A 24891-nucleotide genomic window follows, 5' to 3' on the forward strand; every position below is an offset into this window, starting at 1 on the left:
AGAGGCGTCAGTGAGAGGTGTTGCGGGGACGCTTCCCTCTGCGCCTTAAATCTTCGTTATTAATACGGTGGAGTGTTACCCCGGCAATGCGCAGAGCTGGCAGAGGGAGCGGAGAGGGACGGATTGGAGATTGAGGAAAAGGGGGAGGCGCATCGCTCGGCTTACAATATTTACACGCACGCACTTTCCTTTCCGCTTCACTCGTTATTATGGTAATGAGCTGTGCGCCTGTAACTTTGTTCGCGGTGCGTTGCGGTGCAGCGGCGGCGGAGGGGGCGCGAGTGTTTCAGGGTGCGTAATGCAATGCAGTTCGTGCTCATTATTCTGCCATTTTCATATGTGCGCAACAGCCTAGCAATCGTAATGGGAATGCAAATGGCTCTACTGCGGATGCCCGTCGTTTGTCTTGATTCCTCGAACGATCGCAGCAGCCCCCCCCCCCCCCCCCCCCCGGCTTCCTCTTCTCAGTGTTCCTCGAACCTTCACCGACCGTGGCACAGGTACGGGGCGGCAGCGCGCACCGCTGCCTGGATTTATGCGCCCGCGAGGTGTTGTGCAGTTGAAAACCAGCGCTCGAAGCGCCGCCGCGTGTCGTCTTCGAGAGTGTCTCGCTTGTACGCGCGTGAATTCGACAGGCCTTCCCCTCTCCCGTGTTCCCCCGTCGCGCTTCTCAAGACGAGTAACCGTGCGCGCGGGTGTGAGACTCAGCCGGCGAACCGCGAGAGGGCGCTTCTGCGGGTTTCTGCGCTTTGCACAACGCGCGGGAGGCTCGCTCCTCGGTGAGACGGAAACACCGCGAAATGTCGCGCCCTGGGGGGGAGGGGGGGGGGTGTTGTTCGTGCGTGCATAAGAACAGCGGCGCTTTCTCTAGATTCAAGAGCGACAGGAACAAAGAAAAAAAAACAGGAAAACTTGCGTCGCAATACTGTGCCCGGGACGAGATGAATTATACGGATAGTGACGAGGGAACTTTCACAATTCCTCGTGCTGGCTGTTGCTCTGTCCCTAAAGCTGTGCTTTTTTTTCTTTACTTTTCAAAGAACCAGTCCTGAAAGGGCGTAGACAGTAAAAGCAAGGGCACTATGTCGCGCACAACGGCGCCGATAACATCCGTTGTAGTTTTTTTCTCATTTGTGTCATGTGTGCAGTAACCCCTACCATCTGAAGGAGCGAGTCGCTTAGAAAATACTTCCACATACGCAAACACCAATTAGTGCAATTTTAACGCTTAGTGTCATAAGACATGCACAGAGCGCCCTGTACATGTCATACATTATTTAGTTTGTCCCCGTCTTCTTTGCTCAAGTACGTGCCTTCGAAAAAGCGACGCACCTCGCCCAAACAAAGGTACTGACTAGACACAACCAAGCAGCAATTCGGCGTGAAATTCTAGCTAAGAGTTCTTGGCCACTGTTTTGACGGGGTACAGCAGTAATCTCTTGAAGACGTCGATGTCTAGTAGCGGTGACGGCCAGTGCGATTCATATGGTGAATCCAAGATGTAGCAAGTCTTTGGCATCCTGGAATAGTTCTCTCGTTTCCAGTAACTTTTATTATTAAGCTAAAATCATTTATTAATAAACTAAGCTCTGCCTGTTCACACTTTTGTGGGGAATTGGTGCGTTATTCCAGCCAGTCGCTAAAAAACACTACTCCGATGTATGTCAAGAGGTAGATTATTTTTCCAGCAAAAAAAAACAAACAAAAAACAATCTACGAATTTTTAATTTCATACATAATACACTCAAATCACCTTTCACCTAAACAAACATCACATGCCAGCTTATATGTGCGCAAAATGTTATTACCATTTCACTACCACTCTGATTTCAGGAACCCTGTTTACCTGAACTCATTAACGCAACGCCATTTGTGATAGGCATCACACACTCGGGGAGTTTCCTCTCCGTGTTTCTCAAGGATATTCGCCTTGGGAAAGCACAGTAAAATTGTGTTTAGGTTCCTTGGAGGTTTGTCGTCATTAGAACAGAGAAGAAAAATTGTGCATTCGGTTTGGCTTTCCTTAATATTGTACTAATAAGTTGTTGCGGGCAAGATCTTCTTCTCAGTCTTCAACTTACATGTTGTTTCGGATAGGTTCAACTCGGATAGGGTTCCAAGAGCCAAAATAAATATGTTGGCATCACGCGTTGTAAATAAACCTTAATAAGCCAGGTTGCGTCTTTTTACATAAGTGACATACTCCAAAGTTCGAAAGACTTGGTCCTTTCATTTAAACGTGGAGTTCAGAGCAATTTGCAACAGCTAGAACTTTCGCTCAGGAATAGGCCGCAATCACCTGTGACGTCGTTGAGGAGAGTTCAAGAAACAAAGCGCTACAAACCACACGAGACAAGACAGGACGACGATGCTGACGATATGTGCTTCTTGAAGTGTAACATGCATATCCAACTAGCCCAGCAACATACGTTACTTGAGGAGAGTATTATCAGCGTGCTTTAAACGCAGTGCAAGTAGCGCTCGTGGCTTTGGGAATCGTTGCATAGGAAACCCATATGAGGGACCTGTCAAATATGAATATTTCGACTCTTCACTCCTCTGATGCAGATCATGAAAGACACATGTCAGCATGTGCAAATGCCGTGCATTTTATCGGCATCATAAGTCGACTTGCTTATATAATATGTCATGAGAGACGCGCTTAATTTTTCGCTTAGATTTATTTAGGTTTTTTACTATGCTCTCATCTTCAGCATTTCTCCTCACCGGGTTCATGTCTGCATTAAGGAGATAGTCACAGGTTAAGAGAGGCTCTGTAATTAATAAGGTATTAAACGTTTCTAATTGTGGCGGGAGCTAACCCGTTTGGACAGCAATAATGATACCGAACTGCAAAAAGAGCTTTCGGTTTCGTTATTGGCTCGACAAACTCAAAACACTCCCAGTTCTCTGATGAAGCGAGCTGTCGTCTCTCCTATCATCATGCCTCACCGCGGTGAAATATAGACATCGTAATTATTAATATGTATAAAGCTTACATGTGTAGATCACTCTTGATCTAGGGGTCTGAGTATTCATACCTGTTAACCTGTGAACAAATTCCTCGTACATTAAGCTATCCAGTGGCATTCAGGAAAACAAAAAACTCGCCTGTTTTCACGCAGAACTTTACAGTGACGCCTATAACAGGCAGTCTTCGCGGAATATACGGCGCCATCGCAGTAGCAGTAGCCGTACAGTCATTGTAAAAAATGTACAGGCCACAAAGTGTGCTTCCGGGCCGTGCACAACGGATAGTTGGCTGGAGAATGGCGCATTGCCACCTGGCTCACCAGTTGGCAGGTGAAACGTACCATCTGCAGTCACGTGACCAAGATAGGTATGAACCTCTATAAGCCAAAGAGAGAGCCTTCTCGAAGTGGGACGGAGAAGGGGGATGGTTAACTGTAGGGATGAGTGGAACGAAAAATGACAGAAATTTGAAAATAATCACCTTCTTTTTTGCCATTCGCACATGTCAATGAACCTCTATTACATACTTATTCACATACTTATTTTGCTACCGTTCTGGAATAATTTTCAGTAAACATGGAACAGTCGGCTATGGAGAAACAGAGTAAAATTTTATATATTGCAAAGTTCAAAATGTAGCGTTTTGTTACTACTCTGGGACAGAATGAGAGAGTGCACGGGACAAAGTGAGATGTCCTTCCAAACTATTACATTACTTAGTCTTGCGATGAATTTTTATGAAGTTGATTCCACGTGAACCCACACTATGCGGTATTTATCGGTCTATCTGCATGACAGTCTCTGTATCCACAGAGAACCCCCACTGTTTTGTTGCATCTCCCACCCACCACAGACTATAGGTTGTTCTAAAGCCGGGCTTTGCGTATATACAGTTTACGCGATCCTTTTGAATTTCCTTCCTTCGCAACTTTTTTTCTCGCTTCAGTTTGTCTGCTCTAGGTTTTCCGCGTCGTTCCTATCGAATGGACCTGCGAGTTGTTTCTAATCAGAGAACGTGAACGTGGACTTTTGGGTCAGAATTTCTCAGAGCATTTTATATTGTCAGAATATGTTGCACAAGAAACTGTTCTTGCTCGTCGGAAAGATGTGCTACTTACGTTCCAAAGAAATTTTGTGCAGCTCCTGCCATTCAGGCTCCCTCGTTTTCGTTCTTGTGATGTGGAGAGCGTCTTTAGATACACCCAAATTTTTGATGACAGTGGCATAGCTATGCTCTCTAAAGCTTTCAACGTGTCTTCTTCTTTGCGCCAGTCGGCAATCAGTGTTTCCCTTCTGTATGTTCGGATCATACCAGAGTGTGATAAAACATGGGCAAAGTTTAGAGGCCAGTAGCAAAACCATTTTATCGCTGTTTTAAGCCCGGGAGGAAATAACCATGACGCTTTTTGCCCGCGTGTATCGCCCTGCTAAAATAATTTCTTCGTTAGAACACCAGGCGCAAATGTTCCTAAATTTTGTACAAGACCATCAACCAGTTGTGATAAATAAATATACAAGTCCACGATGCTCTATAGGCCCGCTGAACAGTTCCGAAAAAAGTGGCGCGCAGAAATTCGCGCCTTTCGACGGCTCTCTCGTTTACCAAGGCTCACTTTACTGGGTTTTTTTTTCTCCGCTTGGAAAAAGTGAATGTCATCTGCCCTAAATAAGGCTGCAGTGTGTAAAAAAAAATGCATAATATCTGCTAAATTTATAACCGTTGTGACCGCATATATAAAAGTTAGGTGACGCTAAATACCACAATAAGGCTTTTTGACCCATGTGCCCGTTCTCCGTTAACTGTAGCTTGTACTCCGCGGGACAGAGCAAAATTCGGGGAATTTCGAAACAGTTGCTGTGTGATGAAATTACGTGAAATGCGCCGGCGCACGGACTGCATGTACTAAATGAAAACCGTGGCGTTGATTTGTTGGCCAATAGTACTGTTGTTCATTTTGACCAGAACTATAAAGGCCACGAGAGCTGAGGAGTGGTTGTCCCCGAAGATGCGACATCAACAAGTTTAAAGCAACTGCTTTGTGATGAAATTAGGTGAAAAGCTTCGGCATATGTACTGTACGTAGTAACTGAAAATTCTCGCGTTCATTTGTAGCACTGTTTTTCATTTGGACCAGACCAAGAAAGGACACGACAGCCGAGGAGTGATTGCCCCCAAGATGCGAATCTGCGTTCATCTTTTTCAAGTGGTCTTGGGTGGACGATGCGGTGGACCGACTACTGTTTACTCATTTGCCCCAGAACGCTCTGAAATTGAGGAATGCATTGATCTTTCACGTGTGCTTTTCGGCGCGCATTGTCAAGTTCTTTTAAACGCGCCTGCGACTGCTTTGATTGCGCAATCCAGCCTCTTTACATTTTATATTTTTCTTTCCAGTTGCAGCGTTCAAACAACGGGACCGTGTTCATCCGTAATGTGGACCACCTCACGGGCGGCAACTACAAGTGCGAGGTTTCTGCCGACGCCCCTTCTTTCAAGACTATGTTCGTGGAAAAGCTCATTCGGATAGACTGTGAGTGTCCACAGCCGAACTCGTTCAGCATCTTGCGTGTGGGGTGTTTATGAGGGTGCTTGCTCTTTCTGGAAAAAAAGGAAGCAAAATTATTGCGAGCATAACAACGTTCTCGACTATAATGGACATCGCATCGGTTTGCGGAAGCTAACGAAAAAATTTAAAAACAACAACTAATAAAGCATAGTTTGTAGGAGCAGCTGTTTCCGAGGAAATCTACCAAAACCTATTTTATTAACTTAATTTGATTGAGTAAAATTGATGTGAAGCAAGAAGTGGATAGAATGCATGCATAAGGTTTGTTCAAGGAGGAGCGAGAGCCTCCGGGGTTCTATGTGAAGGTCCAAATTTCTTTCTTTCCTTTTTTGTTTTGATCCTCACATCAATCAATGCATTTTGAATGTTTGCGTCTTGAACCGCATCCCTAGCGATGCCAACCGAGTGGCATTAAATGTAATCTTGAGAAGTCTTAAAATAGTGTTAACAATTTATTTTTTATAGTCCCCTGCCGAGATTCAACTCAGATTTCGCCTAGGGTGCACAGAATGGAGATATTGTTTCTAAATTGTGAATTATGGGCTTTAACATCCCGAAGCGGCACATGGACTATAGGGGCACTGTAATGGACTATGGGGACACTGTAAAGCGCTCGTGGTGTCTCAGTCTCTTTCTTCGTGTGTTTGTGTTTTTCTTTTTGTGCGCTTGTACGTGTTTACTGTAATGGACGGCGGCGGAATAATTTAGAATACCTGGCATAATTTAACATGCGGTGAAATCGGAAAGCTTAACAGAGATTTTGTATTTCGCCTCCAACTAAATAAGGCAGTGGCGGCAGGGATCGAAACCATGGGTAGCCGCACGCCAAAGCCACTGAGCCATCACGGTGGGCAGGTCTTTTTATCTGGTGTTAAAAGGAACTGATGTGCCGCTTTTGACATCTCAAACGCCTCCTGTACTATTCAAAATCGCCTGAGTATTGTCTTCAGCTACTCTTAGGACATGAGGTTCTTGCGCAAACAATGCTTTGAAAGCCGGGAAAAATGTTTCATTTTCCCTAATGCTTCTTAACTGCCTCGAGGACCTTGTCCATTACTGTTGGCGCCAATCACCTGCCGCAGCGCTTCTTAGGTGACCTATTTTATTTTTGCCTCCCAGGTTTATTTATGGGACTCCAGATTTCAAATTTTCTTTATCAGCAATGTGGGTTTTGAAATATCTATGCTCAGAATCACTTATTTCAAAGCACGTTGAGTTAGCTTTCTCGCGTCGCATGTCAACAGAATGGTATCGCTGCGCGCAGTATCCTCGCCGAAATCTTTAACTGTTTCTTCATTATAAAATGCACACATGGCGTCTGCATTTTGCCCTGTAAACACGAGAGGCACAATTTTATAAACGTGAAAAACCGGAAAGCCACATTATCAAGCGATATAGTGCGTTTTTTCTTTCTCAAATGGATATTACGAGTCGCGTTGCAAATAAAGAAAATTTAAAAATTCGCCTCACCTTCGATTTTGATGGCCTTCAGTTTCTGACATCCACGGCTACTGGGACCAATACGCATTAAAAAAAAGGTTATCGGAGATTTTCGTAAAATTCAGAAATACGCAGTCAGCACTCAGCAGAATTCTCAAAGCGAATGGTAGCTTGTGGTATGGGCCTACACAGCAGATCTTATTTTTTTTTTTTTGAAGAGAAGAAATGTCGTGGCTGTACCGTTGTGTACTTTCGGGAAAAAAATGGAATGCATACCAGACAAGCTGCTGTTACATTTAGTACTTTCCGCACCATGGGAGTACAGTTTTTATCTAGGGGCATGAGCGTTAGTACACTGGCATGCCCTTAGCGCGATCCTAGCCAAATCGTTTCCATCCGTGGCGTTCCTTCGTCCAGATAGTAAACACTTTATAGTCCAGATAGTAAAGCCGGTTTACGTGAAGTGCTAAAGGCACCAAATCTGCTGGATGGAATGGTTTGTATTTTCTATCGCTAATGTTATTTCATCAACAATGAAACGAACGCCGCATTGAAATGAACTCAAACCCAGTGTTTTTTTTTTGTGATGAAGATTCAGGTGTTGTTATTCTCATTTCCAGCTTATGTGCGATCAAGCGTGCAAAAATTTCCGTTATCATTTTTTATTTATGCGCCTAATTTTCATTATTATGCACTGCAAAAGAAATGCTTCATACTTTTTTTTCATTGCCCAAAAATCTTTCAAGTACCACTCTATTCACCCCTTTGCAGCATCCAGAAAATAAATCCTTGCGAGCTGAAGGGCATTATTTGGCAACGAATTGCAGTAGCGCTGTTCAGTAGCCTACTAATACAAGTCTCAAATAGAAGAACGGAGACAGGACCAACACGTGTTGGCGCAGTGCACAACATGCGCAGAAAATCCATAGCTTTTCTTTTTTTTTCTGTGAACGAGTTCCAGAGATTTCTCTGACTGGCTATTTAGCAGGATGGCATTGCCGGTGCGAATTTAGCTCATTGTTCCCCTCGCTCATCGCTTACTAGCCAGTTTCTTCATCTTTCTATCTATATTTCTTTCTTTCTATTTATTTTACTTCTATTTTTCGCTTATTAACCAGTTTGTTCACCTATCTTTCTATGTATTTTCTCTCTTTCTGTTCTAATTCTATTTTCCTATCCTCTCGCTCACCTTACAGCCTCTTCCAGCAGTGTTGGTGCTCCACCGGCAACAATGCTTCTCCTCCTGGCGCTCGCCTCCTCTCTCTCGCATCTCGCGTCGCAGCGCTGACCACGTGACCGAGGGCGTCGTGCACCAAGCGGAGGCTCCCGCGCGAATTGCTCAGCTAACAAGGACTGTGGCGTCGAAGAAATCGCTTGGTGTGCCCAGTGCGAGAAGCCCTCTGCGCCAGCTGTGGGGGCAGACGTGAACCTGAGACGTCGCGTGCAGTCGCGGAGTAATTTTTTGTTCTTTTTATTTCTTTCGTTGCTTTGCTCTAAGTGTGCCCCGTGTGGTCGGCACGAACTTTACGATCGAGAGCACGCAACGAGCTGCCTATGCTTGTCACTGTACGCGTGCTCTATCGACGGCCAGTCACCGGCGGGCGTGCTAGGTATTAGGCCCCTGCCCGCTGCCGCCATCCGCTTATTACAGCTAGAGCGATGAAAGGACCGACGAACAATACAAACTTGAAGGTGTTCGCCAGTGAATGCACGTAGGCAGGTTATGATGACACTGCAAACTGGTGACAAGAAGCTTGTTGCCACGTGTGGGTCTTCTGAGGGGAGGTTCAAGCGTTCAAATGTGAGCTTTGCAGTGACAGTGCTTTCTTGTTGTTTTGGGAATTACGTTCTCCTGCCTCTAACCGTTTGTGGCGAACGCGCACTGGCAAGGAACTCAAATCTGTCAGTGCATTGTTGTTATTTTGTCGCTCGCGTAATTTGGTCCCAAGGCAATTTAAGTTCAGTAATGTTTTTGAAGGCCAGATTAAGATTGACTCCTTACAGTAGGCCACGTGTTAAAGAAATAGCGTTTTGCATAAGTTGGGTGGAACGCATGCATGTTTTATCATCATCTAGGCAGCGCTCCCTGTAAGTACAGTCTGGTATATTGACCTTGCTGCAGCAATATATATGAAGAAAGCCGACAGTCAGTCACTGAAGGAAGCGAACAGTCACTGAAAACAAGTAAAGCAAAAGGGAATGTTTTTTAACTGCCACTCTTAATCAAGTGTTAATTAATGGCGCAATTGTATTAAGACAAGTATATTTAATTATAAAGCAGTTGTCGGCTTTCTTCATATGGATTTCATAACGAGCCCTTGGTTTGCCCACCCGTATCCGCTCAGTTGCTGCAGCAATGTTTCTTAGCTCCAGCTTGAGTCAGCCGAAGTTACAACGCCTGCAGACATTTGTTTTCTTGGAAAGAAGTACGCTGTGACTGAGCAACCAGTGCGCAAATCAAGAATACTGATAATTATTCCTCACAATCTTTTTCGGTAATTTCCAGTGTCACCAAAACTAAGCACGTTTCAAGCAAGGTATTGCAAAAAAAAAAAAGTTTTTTTCTGCTCTTTGCATAAGCAGTCAGTAAAATTGGCTATGGCAGTGTGACCACATTTATCGAAGTACTCTAATAAATAAACGGCCGCACTTTGTCGACTAAGAGCCGTCGGTAAAGATGTCCTTGCGGAGAGTATTTATGGGCACCGTTTGGTTGAATACTTCATTATGGAATAGTGGAAGGTATCTTTGTTTCATACTTTCTGGTGGAATGCTCGCAATTGTGCGACCCAGGGAGTTTTATTTCATTTGTTATTTGTATGTCTTACCAACTGAACGCTACATTTTCAGAATGTGCTGTAGTGTGTCGCAGTACTTTGAAACGTTACTTTTGTGTTCCAATAACGTAGTGCGTTAACGCGCCATCAGTCAGCCTGCCTACTGTTTTGAACATGATAATTCTCTGGCTGAGAAGAGAATTTTCCGGTAGCAGCGCTAAAATATGTGATTCTTCTCATGTCCGCGATATTTTATGCCTCTTTTGCTGTAAAACATAGGGTTCTGAAGGCACGGTCCTTTCCTCTTTTCGAATCGAAATAAATATAAAACAACATAGCGAACGATGACTATAATAAACTAGCTTTTTTTTCGCCGCATGGCATACATTTAGAAATATAGTGCATACAGAGTTCGTTTTCTTTTCTTTCGGCACGAACCAAGGCTTCTGTCGTGATTGGTGCAGCTTTTCATGCAACTAATGCATCCATGTAAATTAGGAGCATATTGCCTAAACGAGATGAACTATGCGTCATTGCGAAGTGATATTTTTGTGTTTAAAGGAAAATGGTCCTTTCTTTGTGGTGAATTTGACCCATGCTGTTCTGAGTAATTCTCTGTGAAATGTTCGCCTAATGAAGTGACACTTCCTCAGCATTTAATGCCACAAGATGTTTCTAGCAAGTAATTAGCAAGGCGCCCAACTACGTTAATTTCTTTTCTTGCTTGAGAACAACGTGATATGTTCATAGTATTGTTCGCTTACTTTCTCATTGCAGCCATTATAAACCATCCTGTACATACTGTCATCGCTGTTACATTTTGAGTAAGAATTAAACTGTAGCTGTTGCACCACCTGTATTCTGTGCTTCAATGGGGTGGCCTTTGCTTGCATGTTATAAGCCGTTATTATCGACGCCAAAGCGTTAAGGTCTTGGTCAGCGGTAAACCCGGAGCCGTCTGCGGCGGCGGCGGTGCAGGCGGTATTGCGAACTAAAAGTCCCCAGAGAAGCAACCTGGGTGGCAGGTTGGCCAGCCTAGAAAACGCAACCTTCTGTCGTCATCACAACCTTCCCACCGGATTGTGAGCAAACTGCCCAACGCAACAGGTTGCAGTTGAATGAATGAAATGGCCACGAGAGGTCGCTCGGAAAGAGCAAACTGGGCCCCAAAAGCCCCACCGGTGGCAGCACCTGCTGTCGCAGGGCAGTGGCACATCGCTTAACCACTGCACTGCTGCGTCAGGACGGGTATGAAGACTGCCAGTGATCTATGAATGTAAAGCAGAGAATGACCAATTCTGCACATATTGGCATTAACGCATTAATATGCTATCTCGTCACACCGCCGTAAAGCACCCTACCCGGTCAGTTCATTGAGCCGACCGCTAGCCAGAAAGTTTTAAGGTGGGCGTAAAAGTTAGGTACACAGTCTAGCACGCTTATATGGGCCTGAAGTTATAACTTACGCTCGCTTATTAAGAACGAGAGTGCAGATACCGTCAAAATACGTTTTAGGGTTATGGCACTGCGTCCCATATAAAAGGAACAACCTTGACAACACGACTCGGTTATAACAAACGGGTAGGCGTCGTAGACTATCCCCCGCAGTCGAAAAACGCACGCTTGCCGTCAGTGCCGAAGAGACCGAACAGCGTCTCCCAGCTCTCGTGATTCTTGCTAAGGAAATGTCGATGACCCGTAAAACAAAAAAAAAGATGGCATTGAAATTACTCTTAGGCGCCGTCCAAGCGCGCCCTGCCAGTCTGCAAGGTCAGTCTCTGAGTGCGTGTGTTCCGGTTGGGCAGAGCGTGTAAAGAGGAAGCAGCCGCATGGTAAGCGCACGAGAGAGGAAGAGTCGAAAACGAAACTATACCCCCGTATGCCCTCCTCGCCTACCACGTCATTTGGCGTGCGTCACCTTCCCAATCGAAACTCCGCCTTCAGTGCTAACTCCGCGTTTAAGTAGCGTGCAGATTACAGTCTGCGTCAGTCTTGTGTAGAACGATCGAGCAGCGCACACCGATCAATAAAATCTGAACTCGAACAGTAGCCCATGGTTTTCGGATCAGGTACTAGTTTCGCCTGGTTTGTATACCTATGCGGCTCTACTTCTGCGCTTGCTTCAAGAACCTAGTAGCCGCGGTGAGGTGTGACTTTATTTAGAGCCCCATGCGCTGCTCGAGCATTTTACACAAGGATAGTGCATATTGTACGTTCTGTGTGCTTGCGCTGTGGTAGCTTCGTAGTTTCATGACTTTGTCCAGAATCGAAAATGAGGATGCCGACCTTCCGTAAGCAGTTTCTGTGAACGCTTCAATTGCTATGCGTATTATCGCGTCCCTAAAACTGCTAATCCGCAGCAAGGGTTTCGGCCAAGAGGTCATGACTGCGCTGAGCTTAGCAAGTGATTTAATAAGGTCTGCTTTGAACAGGCGTGCACAGTAGACTTTTTTGAAAAACTTAGTGCCACTTTTGTCTAGCAGCACTTTTTTTTTGTTGTAACAGGGCAAGCCCACTTACTCCGTATTTCGAATACAACAAATGCAATCTGTGTGGCAATCAGCTTCGTTATAAGTGGGCTCGACTTAAGTTTATTTTCCTATTTTCTCTGCTCGAAAGTTCATTTACCACCTGTTATCTCTGAGCGCCAGCGATAACGAAATATGTTATGAACAATAAAAAACCATAAACAGAAGTTCGTCTGTAAATCTGCACCTATTAACCTAAAAGAAGAAAAAATCGAGTCACCGTGCTTCAATCCACAGAAAAAGCTTTTCTGGAATTCCTTCTAGTTTAAATGTCAAACTCTCACATTTCTCAAAGCTTTCAGGAGGCTTTCCCGTTGAAAACGGCGTGCGGCGCATACTGGATTCGCTGCTTCAGTATGCCTTGCGCATTGACCTTTGCGAGACAATCCTTTAGCGCTGGCCACCCTCACATCTTTTGCTACTCTTTGCGGGAATTTATCGCACCTGAGCTGTTTCTCCCCTCAACCCGTTCTATCTCTTCGGCCCAAAGCGAGGTGTCTTCGAGAGAAATGGGCCAAGCCTGCGTCTTTTCGACAACGCACTTTTCCAACTACGCTGGTCTGCGATGCGGAATCCGTTTTTCCCGCGGCGGCCGGCGCACACTTCGAATAGCGCCTTTTCTTCGCCGCGGTTCCAAAGCCAGGGGGCAACACCGAAACTGTCCCAATTCTGTTACAGCCGCCCCCTCTACCCTCCTCCTTACTTCCCGTTTATTTTTCTCCTCGCCACCCGCCCCTCAACCTTCCTAGCCGCGCGCCCTTGCAGACGCTCGGCTTCGGAGAGTTCATCCCTGGAGCCCAGTCGCCCTTAGCGAGCACACGGCTGACTGAGCTGCCCACGCACTGCAGGCGTTTTTTTTTTCTTTTCGTTTTGTTTTTATCCCTCATACACCATCTTTCTCCCTTCGCACCTTTTCTTTGAGCTGCCGCAGACATCTCCCCACTTCCCTATAGTCACCCCCCACCGCGGATCGCTCCCCATCTAACCTCTGGCAGACAGACATTCGCGCCAACTAGGCGCGATGGATTCCGCGCTGTTTCGAACCCCTCGCTTTCGTTCGCGGCTTTGTGCGGAGTGCTTGATTTGGTTCGGTCTCCTACCTCTCCGCCCTTCCTCTGCTTTGCCACTTTTCGGTCGGCATAGCACGAGAGCGTTTTGTTTCTGATTTTTTTTTCGCGGCTCTGCGTTACATTCACTTCCCGTGCATCGACGCCCAGCGGCCACGTGTTGGCTGAACAGGCAGGCGTCTTCTTCTTCCTCAACATATTCTTCTCCCGAACTATATCGTTTTGGTAGCCTTGTTTTGCACTCTCTTTTTATGCGTGGCATGGAAATTTGGAGGTAGTCGTTCGAGGTTCTTTTATATACCACTAAGCTCTTCAGGCGCCTTTGCCTTACCTATTGTCTGTTGCGCGAACCTTCCTCTCATCACCTTAAACGCCGTGCGTTTTTTTTCTTCTTCTTTTCTTCTCTCTGTTTTCCTACTTGGCTCGCCGCTTTAGGCTGGACTTTTAGTTCAGAGGCGAAGATGAACCTTGTGTTGTGAGTGCGCGGTCAAGTGTATACACCACCACGGTCAAGAGATGAAACATACAGCAAACAAAACAAAGAACTATTTGTTTTGGTCGGAGGGGTATTGATCCCTCCTTGCTGCTGTTGTCCGGCAGTTCCCCACTCCATTTCGCTATTGTCTGCTTGTTTTTGGTTTTTTTTTTCTAGTCGGGCTCCTTGAGTGATTTCGAGACGTCGCCACTTCGGGCTCTTCCGCTGCCCCCGCCGGGTGCCAATGGAAAATGGATTGGAACTGCGCTGGTGCTGTTTGTTTTCACTGCCTGTTTACCTGCAGGGCGAATGGACGGAAAACAAAATAAAGAGAAGTTGTGCTTGTTTGACGCACACTCGGTTTCCATTATGGGGGCCACTGAATCAGCGTCTCCAGGCTATCCATAGAAAAGAACTGACGAGGTTTGCGCCGTGAGTAGTGGGAGGGAAGCTTATCAATTTATTGAGGGCTAAATTTTTGCCCTAAACACGAAGAAAAGGACTTAAGTTTTGCCTTAATGAATAGAATAAAGCATGCTATTGAAGGGCATATAAGCTTTCTGGCGTGCAATAAAAGACATGGGGTGCCTCAACAGAAAATCTCGAAACGAAATTGCTTGCCAGTGTGAAATAAAACTTGGTGCTAGCAAGCAAAAAAATAAACTATTGCCAACCAACAGACCCGAACGTCGTATTGCCAGAAAGCAGGCAGGACCCGATCTCGAGCGCGTAGCCATTCGTTTTTTTTTTTGTAGAAAATTTGGTAAAAAGAATTGCCTCACAAGGATTTTGAATCAATAACGAGACATAAGTGGCATATTGACTACTATGCAGTGATATCACTGAGAGAATGATTGGTAGGATTGCAATGTGCCGGCAACAGAGCCCTTTAACCTTTCTTTTTCATCTTTTATGTGTTGTAGAAAATCTGGGATATCTCGAATGTCCTCACGAATAGCATGCATGCAGAAATGCGAAGATCAATATCCAGTCTTATTAGTTAGCACTAGGGACGCGGGAAAATGGCGATGACGGCGAAATACTCGAGACCCGTTTACTTCGCGATGTCAGGGCAGGTTAAAGAACCCAAAGTGGTCGAAATTACCCTCATCTCTCCAATACGGCGTCCCTTATATCCTGAGTCACATTGAAACTTTAAACCCTATAAAGCAAACAAACACAAAACAAAACGTAAAAGTGGCTGTGTCATTGCTAGTAGGCCTATTTGGGCGTACTTGACACCAATGCACCCGCTATATGAACAGCATTTCGAACTCAGTGATAGGGGTAAAAAATCGAATGGTAAATTTTTTTTAAAATACAACAGCGTCGTTCAGAGCTTTTGTCCATTAAATTTTAGACAAGCACTCTTACTTACCACAGGGTATAGCCAGCCGCCATACGAACACGCATAACTAGGAGGCCTTTGCTCCATACGTTCAAAAATAGTGGAGCTCCCCCTCATTCCCTTGTTTTTTCAGGAAACAAAAAAATGAAACAAAACATTTCATTAGAGAACGATACGTACACAGACTCCTGCGTTTTCATGGTCTAAGGCAGATGTGCAAAGAAGTAACCATATCAGACGCCTCGGCAGCCAGAAGCCTGGATATCTACAACAAACGTAAACATTTGTTTGTGCATTTGGATTTCATGGCACCATGCCGGACAAACTCCCAACCCTCCCCCTTCCCCCCCCCCCCCCAAAAAAAAAATCGAAGAGTTTTCTCTAGTGCTTTCCACATATCCTACACACACAGGATATAAGTAAACCGGGGGCGTCGACACGTAAACGTACGATTGGGCACACAATCCAGGAAGCTTTGCTGCGTTTTCTGTCTCCTCTTATGCATTGTGAGAACAGGCTGTTTCCTCATTTCGTTCTCATATACGCAAACCCTCGCCCGACCAGCTGTACGCTGTCGTCAAATACAGAACGTGCTGCTGAGATCACGTAGTAAAGGCGTAACTTCAAGATGCATTAGTCTCGTTACGTCACGCTTTGCGTTTTCTCTCGTGTCAGGTTTGCATGGCACAAAAATGTGCGGTCGTCCACTCCTGCAGCGGCGAAAACAGCGACCTGGACCGCAGCACACAGACGCGATGCTGCAGTCTCTGGGGGCCTCCGAGCCCCGCCGCCGGACGACAGCCGAGGAGAGCCCCAAAAAGCGGCCGCGGCGGCGGTCAAGCGTGGCCATCTCCGCGAAACAGCGCGCCGCGACAACTGAGACGTCTGGATGGGCTCGGGTGTCCGCCTGCATCGTTGTCCGTGCTCGGAATAAAAGGTGTCAATCCCGGACACATTGCGCCGCGGCCAGTCCGGGGGCAATAAAACCGCAAGCGTTCGCACCGCGCCCAGCCATCCGTTAGGTATAAATGGAACCTTGATGCTCTCCCTTTCTACCCTCGCATCTTCCCTATCTCCTCTTTTTTTCTTTCCTTCCTACTTTCTTCCCGCTCTTTCTCTTCCCTCTTCCCGCAACCTTTGTGGTTTCATGTTATCCTCCGCTCGTTGTAGGCACCTACTTCGGCATCGCCCTTCCTAGTTAGGCTTTCTTTCCGTCCAGCTTTCTCTCAGGGAGCCGCTGAGCCGTTAGCCTTTTTTTTTCCCTACCGTGCCTGCTTTCATTTTTTTCTGTCCTTCCCTTTTTCCGGCGCCCTTCCCTTTTTTCCGGCGCCCTTCTTGAGTCACCTTTCTTTTGTTGCACACATCGCAAGGAAAACACAAGACGCCCGGCTGGAGAAGTGGGGCCGCGCTCCCAATGGAATACTGATGAGTGTTGCTAAGCTCGTTGTTGGTCGTCGATTCAGTATTTAACCCTTGTATTGGTGTCCCTGTTTCCTGTCAGATAAAGTGCAGGGGACACGAAGTGGTTTCGGCCCTCACCAAGGCTTGAAAGGAAGCGCCAAGTTCGGTAGCGCTCACGTTTTGTGAGTGTTATTGTAGTTACTGGAGGCGTTCTGGGCTTTGTCACTTTGCGATGCCGGGACCGTGTTCAACAATGGCTAGCAGCTAACAAGGCGTGCTGAGGGAGGGAGCCCAACCTTGAAATATATTTATGGACCTACGTGGCAGGCCTACATAAAGCCGGCGCCCTGCGTCTGCCAAGTGCTTTGACTAATGTCTGCAAGAAGGGAAACCGCTTACCCCCGCCCCCCTCTTCCCTCCCCTCGCGTCTTTTCCCCACAGGCACAAAGCCACGTTCTCATGACAAATGTGCTTTATGCATCTTCTGACTTGGAGCTCGGAATTCTTGCTCGACAAAACGACGAAAGGTTGCATCACTTCTTGTTCATGGTAACGTGAGGTGAAATAAGCTTCAATTAAACTTTTCTCGCTAATTGCGCAGAAGTTCGCGCTTTGGTTATGCGCAGTGAAAGTTTATTTTGCTTTTTTTTTCTCACATGGTCAGAAAGGAACTCATTAACTTTATTGGCCACGAAAATGATTGTTAAAACAAGACACTTCATTTGATTCCGTATATTTTTTTTGTTCGCAGTATTGTTGCTCATGACGCTGTGGCAAGTTAGATAGGTTTGAAGTATGAAAGATATCTTGTTGTAGGCCATATTTCCTTATTATTAGCGATGACTTGTTTAGAAAAGTCCCCGTGATGGTTTGGCGAATTACAGGAGAGTTGATTTAAAACACTTTAGAGTGAAGCATATTGACGGTCCTCTTGTCGCAAATGTGATATAATGCAGTTCCCCATGGTACTCGTCAGTGGTGACAGCTCTATGAAAAGGTTTAGGAATACGGCTGTAACCTACCTTGCAAGAAAGGTATCGACACAAGCATCGAAAGAGGCTTGTCTACTCGAATTATTCCATAAGTCCATAACATTCACTTCGTCGCGTGTGACGAATAGAATTACGGAAACAGCAATTTTTGCAGGTCTTAGACATACTTAATCTAATAGCATATCTTGAAGACCAGCGTAGACCATCAGATGTGTTCTTGACGCTCTTCAGAAAAGGTTGCCCTGGCTCAAATATAATCTACCGTAATCATCCTCTGGGATAAAGAAAGGAAATTTCAAGTGGGGACAGCGCTTTTGTTTCAGCTACACTCTAAACATGATACCCTTACTAGACGTGCCCTTTTTCAAGAACACTGCCATTTTGAAGAGGTACAACGTACTGTGCACTTTTTTTTAGGTTACGCCGCACCCTTCATTTTGCAGGTTACGCGGTAACTTTCATCTTTACCTTCATTTGTGAGTAATATGCAGGCTACGCTGTGCCCCCCATATTTTTCCGTCCTCGACGGCTCACATAACTACCGTGCTCAGACATGTCCCGGGCGCCGGATGGAAATCAGATTTCGTGGTGCCACAACAGATATCGCTTCCGGGGTTCGGCGGCTGCATTTGCGGTTAATGTATAATGGGTCACGTCAAGGCGTGTTTTCGGTACTCACAGGCTAGAGAGATGAGTCGCGTTGCGCTTGTTACCACTCTTTTTTTTTTTGCTTCAGGAGCCGGCCAGCTATACGAACTTTCGTTCCTTTGGATTCCAAACAGCTTCTGGAAGAAGACAGTACGTTAGTGTAAACGTACAAAAAATTCTTCAGTTCTTATTTGTATTATTCCTTGCATTGTTGTGTTCATTACAATTTGGTAGCTTTATAGGCTTATCCGGTCTACAATATCTAATTAAGATTTGCTGTTAACTGAATTATTCACTAACAAGTGCAAAGTTCATGATTGCGATTGCAACATAAGGTTGTTAAGGACAGTAAATATAAATTAACATATTTTTGGGTAATAAGCCAAGGAACCTTGAGCGCGACCGTTTTATCCTGTCCCATGACATCCTGTCCCATGCCAGGATAAAACGTGACAGGATAAAAGTCTAGCTGGGTGCACACTAAAACCGGACCATCAAGCAATATGCATACTAGGGTCAAGAAGCAACAAGGAGGAAAAGGCGCTAATGTATTTCTTCAGAAACGGCAGAACAAAAAAAATTAGCGTAAAGTCAATAAAAAAATGCCACCTTTCATTAACTTCTTTTATGGCGGCAAAAACTTTTTTTTTTTTGCAAAGCAAAAAAAATATATCCGCAGTGCTTCACCAGTATTGCACCGACATGGTTGATTGCGAGCGTAAGCATCTGAGGTGGAATCAGTGTCCTAGAAGATGCATTAACGTTGGTGGAGGCACATCTATGCGTTACAGCTATTTGGATAGTTGCTATGCAATCAAGCTTGAATTTCGCGCTACCATCAACGATCTGCATCTCCGGTTCTGTAATCAGAGATAAATTTCCCTGAAGTCGAATGTCTACAAATAAACATTATCGTAAAACACGATATAATGATACAATCATTACAATTCTGTGTAGAGATACGCAGCAGTCGATAGGTAAGTTATTTTTAAATAAGCGTAGATTTAATGGTAGTTGTAACCACGCAAACAATATACAGCGAGAGAGGGAGAAAGTCTTTTTATTAAAGTAAAGGTGGAGAGGTCGGCCTGCGGTAATCTGACCCTGGCGTGCTAAACAATATACAGAGATTACGGATTAGTACGGAGTTAAGGCAGAAAAGTTTACTCTGCAGCGAACTAAATTCCTTAGTTGCATGCTCCAAGAAGCAGTCCTTTTTAGCACATCGCACTCAACATACATACGTACACTCATCCGCCAGATTGGTCGAATTGCGCCGACCAAAAAAATACAAAATACGTGACCGTTCGCTGACTCGATAATACTGTGCACTCAGGTAAACTGCGCTAGGTAACTCGCGACGGCATGCAAACAAGCCGCATGAGAAGAGTCAATAATCGTAGATGGTTCGCGGGTTCCTCCTGAGACGACACAACAGTACGAGGTAAAGCGAAAACTTGAAGGCCTTCTTAACCGTTTTGTTAAAGTACAAAATGATAAAGCATTTATGTTGCGTGCTGTAGTGTCTTCAATGACACAGAGCGATTTTCCCGCCAAAACTTCGGTTAAAACCGGTGCTATTGCTCTTATATGGTATGCATGAGCCTCAACAGTACAGTAAATGGCATCAAGAAGTCTTAAATCCTAGATGTACGCACTGCAATAGCATTGACCCACCGCGGTGGATCAGTGGTCAGGGCGCTCGGCTGCTGATCCGAGTTACCGGGTTCAACCCCTACCGCGGCGGCTGCGTTTACATGAAGGCAAAACGCTAAGGCGCCCGTGTGCTGTGCGATGTCAGTGCACGTTAAAGGTCCCCAGGTGGTCGAAAATATTCCCAAGCCCTCCACTACGGCACCTCTTTCTTCTTTCACTCCCTCCTTTATCCCTTCCCTTACGGCGCGGTTCGGGTGTCCGCCGAGATGTGAGATTGATACTGCTTCAAGAACCACATTGCGTAACTTATCGTCGTACAGTCCGAGCCAAACTGAAAAGAATGTTCTGAATCTTGGGTTGAATGTAAACATAGGACCCACACCGGACAAGAAGAAATTAGTGTGCGCGGTGGGATATGCTGTCAGCCAGGTCGAAAACACTCGCCGCGAAGAAGCCAGCACCAGAGTGGTGGGCGTACTGAACGCCGTTCATCGCGGACCTTCGCGCTCTGCGTTGTTACGCGTAGAATGTGACGCTATCAAGTGTCTCCGTGAAAATGAACACATTGTGATTATACCAGCAGATAAAGGCAATGCGACTGTTCTCCTGCACAAGACCGACTGTGAAAAGAAGATGCTATCTCTTCCGGAAGACGGTGAAACCTATGTCCGCACAAGAAGGATCCAACACTAAAGCTGGAAAGAGAATTCCAGAAGCTGCTGTCTGGCGTTTTTTCTGGCCGTTCCTCCGAATCATAAAGCACTCTACTACAAACTGCTTAGCCACAACGGATCCGCACCTGCTTTCTATGGATTGCCCCAAATCCATAAGCCAGACGTTCCTTTGCGTCCCATAGTGGGTTACACTCACCCCCCCCCCCTGCATAACCTCTGGAAGTTCTTGCACCGGGTCCTTTCTCCGCTCGTTGGTCTGAGTCCCAGTCACGTCCGCAATTTGTACAACTTTGTCGAGAAGAACCGCAGCACCTCAATCGACGAAGATGGGGGTGATGGTGTCGTTTGACGTTAAGTCCCTGTTCACGAGCGTCCCGATAGACCTTGCTGTCAGCCTTTGCAGCACTGCCCTCGAGGCTGTTGTAACTTTGCCGTAAAGATCACCGATAGACGTACCGGACCTGCGCAGGCTTCTAGACTTCTGCCTAAAGAACGCGTACTTCGTTTTCATTGGCAATTTTTACAAACAGGTGCACGGGACCGTCATGGGCGCCTCAGTTTCGGTTACGGCTGCCAGTCTCACCATGGAAAAGCTGGAACTGCGGGTGTTGGCCTTCTTTGTCTCTTCCCCGAGGATATTTTTCCGCTACATCAATGACTGCTTTTGCATCATCCAAAAAGGCGGGGTGAGCAAGTTTCTGGCCCATCTTCACAGCCTGGAAAGAGGCATTCAGTTCACTGTAGAAGAAGAATTGGATGGCAAACTACCATTCCTTGATGTCCTTGTTTCACGTGGAGGCCAGGGTCTATCTTTCAGCGTATACCAAAAGGAGACGCACTCTGGCCGCTACCTATATCTCAACTCAGTGCACCCTGCCAGCCATAAGAAGGCCGTTGTTAGCACGTTACTGCAGCGTACGAGAAAGTTGTGCACAATGCCCGAGGATGTGACCCTGGACGCGACAAAGGTACGGGATGACCTCAGAAACTGTGGATACCCCAGGCGCTTCATCGACGCGGTGGAACATCAGCTGTCAAAACAAGGAACACCGGACGCCCGCCCTCCGCTTGAAAAACTGGCTTCTGTGCCGTATATCCCGGGAACTAGTGAATGCCCAGCACGTGTCCTACGGGAATATGACGTGCAGGTGGCACATGTCCCGGCCAGAAAGATGCACCATCAGCTTGTAAAGGTGAAGGACACACTGCCAAAGGAAAGATTCCCCGGAATTTGTTTAAGAAATCCCCTGCGCGGACTGCAGCGGTCTGTATATCGGGGAAACAGGAAACTACCGGAAGCGATTACAGCAGCACGCTCGGGACGTAAAGAACGAAAACATTCGCAACAACGCCTTAGCGGAGCACGCCGTCGTGAATGGCCACAAAATTGACTGTGACAAGGCAAGGATCATCGCAAGGGAAAAAGTAGCAGCATCACGGCTACACTTGGAATCCCTAATCATACAAACTACGTCATACACGATTAACCGGAACGACGGAAATCTAAACCCGATATACGCACGCTCCTTGTGCCGATTATTCAACCATATTTAAACGACCCGTGTTTGGTGATGAATTCATTGTGAACAAGGCTTCCGTGTGGAAGCCGAAACGTCAAGAACGAACCTCTTTCGCTGGTCGGCGTCTCTTATTTATCAAATATAAAAATAGTTATATTTGGTTTTATTGCGCAAAATCAACTAAGGCTATGATGCGCCAAACACACCTATCAAAAGATACAGTGCGCATTTATTCCCAGATACAACATACACATTTTCTAAACGTCGGTATTCTGACTGAGTTTCGATTGCAATATCCTTATATTGTAATTGTTTTCGTTAATTTGTGTCACAAAGACAAGAAAAAATTCTAAAGTTGTTTTATTCATTTAACGCTGGCCCTTCTGCCAGTGTGACAGCCTAGGAGGGCAACCACTCTTGTGGAGAAAGGCTGATGGCGGTTGCGGCTGCAGCTCCAGTGGTGTTCCATCTCTCGCAAAACGGCGTTGCGCGCGATTGCCGGCGGCGGCGCGCGCCGCGGCGCCTCGTTGCCGGGGGAGAGCGGGGTCTTCGTCGTCGTCGCTAAGCGCCGGGCCCCGAGGTGCCATCAACTCGCGCCGGAGAAGCCCTCCGAGCACGCGAGCTGCCGCCATCATTGGCCTTTCGGGCGAGCGCACTCACACCCCGCCACACCCTGTCCGCTTCAAATTATAATACTTCACGCAACCCCGGACACAATATACGTGTGCCGCACGGATCTCCCTCACCTTTTCCGGGCAGTGGCATCGCCGCGCACATCGGTGCTTGCAGCCGGACCACGCGTGTGTCTCGTTATATGCTGGGGATCTACCCCTGCCCCCCCACCATCGCCCCCTTCTCCCCTTTTTATTTCACCATTTTTTTTTCTTACGAAGTGTCGCACTATTTCTGCGGACCTGCTGCGGAGGCTACGTCTCTGCGCCGTACCTGTTCGCGCGGTTTATTATCTTCTGGAATCACACATCCTTGTCCGTTCCAAGCCGGTAACAAGCAGTCGAAGGGATTTCGGGTAATGGCTGGCAGGTCGTTTGAAATTGCGGTCTCCGTGGGTAAATAACGAGACGACGTCTTTCTTCTTTATGCTGTTTTTCTTTAGGCTTTAGATTACAGCCTCATGACTCTCTCCTTCTCAACCGCACTTTTATCCTCATGAGGCTTCCGGATGGTCATCGCGATGTTTCGATGGTGATCAGTCGGGCGCCGAGTCAGAGCTCGTTGACACCTGGCACGGAGCTTACGCCCGCAGTTTGCAATGCTAAGAAGCCCGAGGTGTATGCAAACAGGACGTCACTCCATTTGAATGCGCTTGCAGGGTGTTCGCCTATGGCGGGAGTCGTCACTCGTTTCAGGGATTGCGCTTTAATATCGATGCAAAGTACCCGCCCGCGGATTACGAAAGTTTGAAAGGCGTACGAATGACAAACTTGTAGCTCGCCATTAAAAAACGCATCGCCTGGCTTTCGTGATTCGTTGACGCGAATTTAGATCGACGCGTTAAGCGCTGTCGACGCTGTTGCAAGTTTTATTGGCGAATTTCACAAACACGTTTTTTTCTTAGTCTGAAGCTTAGAATCGGAAGTAATAATTTGGGGAACTAATCGGATGGCTCGTCTCGCGCCTCTAATAACAGACCTCAGCAGATTTCTTCGCCACTGACTTGAGTACACCGCAGCGATCGAGCACATGCTATTATTTTGCGCTGCAAAAAACAGTACGCTGAGTTTTTCCTCCCAGTATTCAATGCTTACTGGTAAGATATCTGCTGCAAATTGGCAAAGCACTTGGACTAGCCTACAGACTTGAAAAAATTGTGTGTGTCTGTGGGAGGGAGGGGGGGGGGGTACGGCATGGCACAAAGATACCTCTGAAAACAGACATCTTGGACTCATGTTATCGGCGGGGATTTCGGAAACAGCAGCATCCGAAATAGGCAAGTTAAACCTGTAAAATCAGAAATGCTGAGAGCAGAGGCAGTAATGAGCCCTAGATATTCAAGTGTGATGTGTGTCCCGTTCAAGGGGCACAAAAAGATGGCAATGTACTGCCTTGCTTGTAATTGGAGCGTATTGTTACAGTCATTGTCGACCAAATTTCCACATGGGCTCAATTAAACAAAATAACATTTCGGTAAGAACTGGCGGAGTATTTTGTAATCTCAAACTTACTAAATAACTGTGTTCTACTCGCAGACGTAGCTGCAGACTGCCGAAAGGACGTGAGAACAACTTCAGGAGAAATATGCAAAGGTGTTTGTACGTTCGTTCTGCTGATTGCCATGACGTCTGTTTTTTTTTTATCCTGGTTTTTATTTCCTATACATGTGAAAAAAAAACACGTCAAGGGTCAAAAGAAATGCGAGGATAGTATTTTGCGTGACAGCTTTTTGAAAGCTTGAGACTAAAGAGTAGGGCAAACATAATCAGCTTCCCTAACGAGATTGTCTTCAAACGGGACGCCTGGTTTCACAACATGGTAGACGCCTGCGCTTCAGCGGCACCTTGTATATGAACCTTGATTGACCTTTTTGGTGTCTTACGCTTGTATATAGTTACAGAATCGCGAAAATCGGCTTTTCATGGAAATTTTAATTACTATATAAGGTAATCAAAATTAAGCTCTACACACTTTAAAATCGGTTACTGAGTAGTACATGAAACCCACTTCTGTACATGGATTGTGCGGCCAGTGGGACACAAAGTAGGATGACAAATGTCACCATCAAGCAAATAAGGTACTAAAATATTCTCGGGTATCCAGCGAGGCTGAGAATCTGAGACCACTGCTGGCTCTGACCACTTTGTAGTGAT

The 24891-nt window shown here is 46.2% G+C and overlaps 1 protein-coding gene across 2 annotated transcripts in view; it reads left to right on the forward strand.

The window, feature by feature from the left end:
- LOC144136733 (uncharacterized) overlaps nt 1-24891 on the forward strand; it is a 101850-nt gene that overhangs the window by 41226 nt on the left and 35733 nt on the right. The window contains exons 3-4 of one of the 2 annotated variants that reach the window (XM_077669309.1): nt 5369-5504; nt 8177-10612. In XM_077669309.1, coding sequence (XP_077525435.1) covers nt 5369-5504; nt 8177-8268 — 228 coding nt within the window. In that variant the 3' untranslated portion in view covers nt 8269-10612. Of the gene's footprint in view, nt 1-5368; nt 5505-8176; nt 10613-24891 lie in introns of those variants that run through there. The other variant, XM_077669307.1, reaches the window with a different exon arrangement.

The sequence above is a fragment of the Amblyomma americanum genome, chromosome 6 (genome assembly GCF_052857255.1).
Source record: "Amblyomma americanum isolate KBUSLIRL-KWMA chromosome 6, ASM5285725v1, whole genome shotgun sequence".
NCBI classification, from domain to species: domain Eukaryota; kingdom Metazoa; phylum Arthropoda; class Arachnida; order Ixodida; family Ixodidae; genus Amblyomma; species Amblyomma americanum.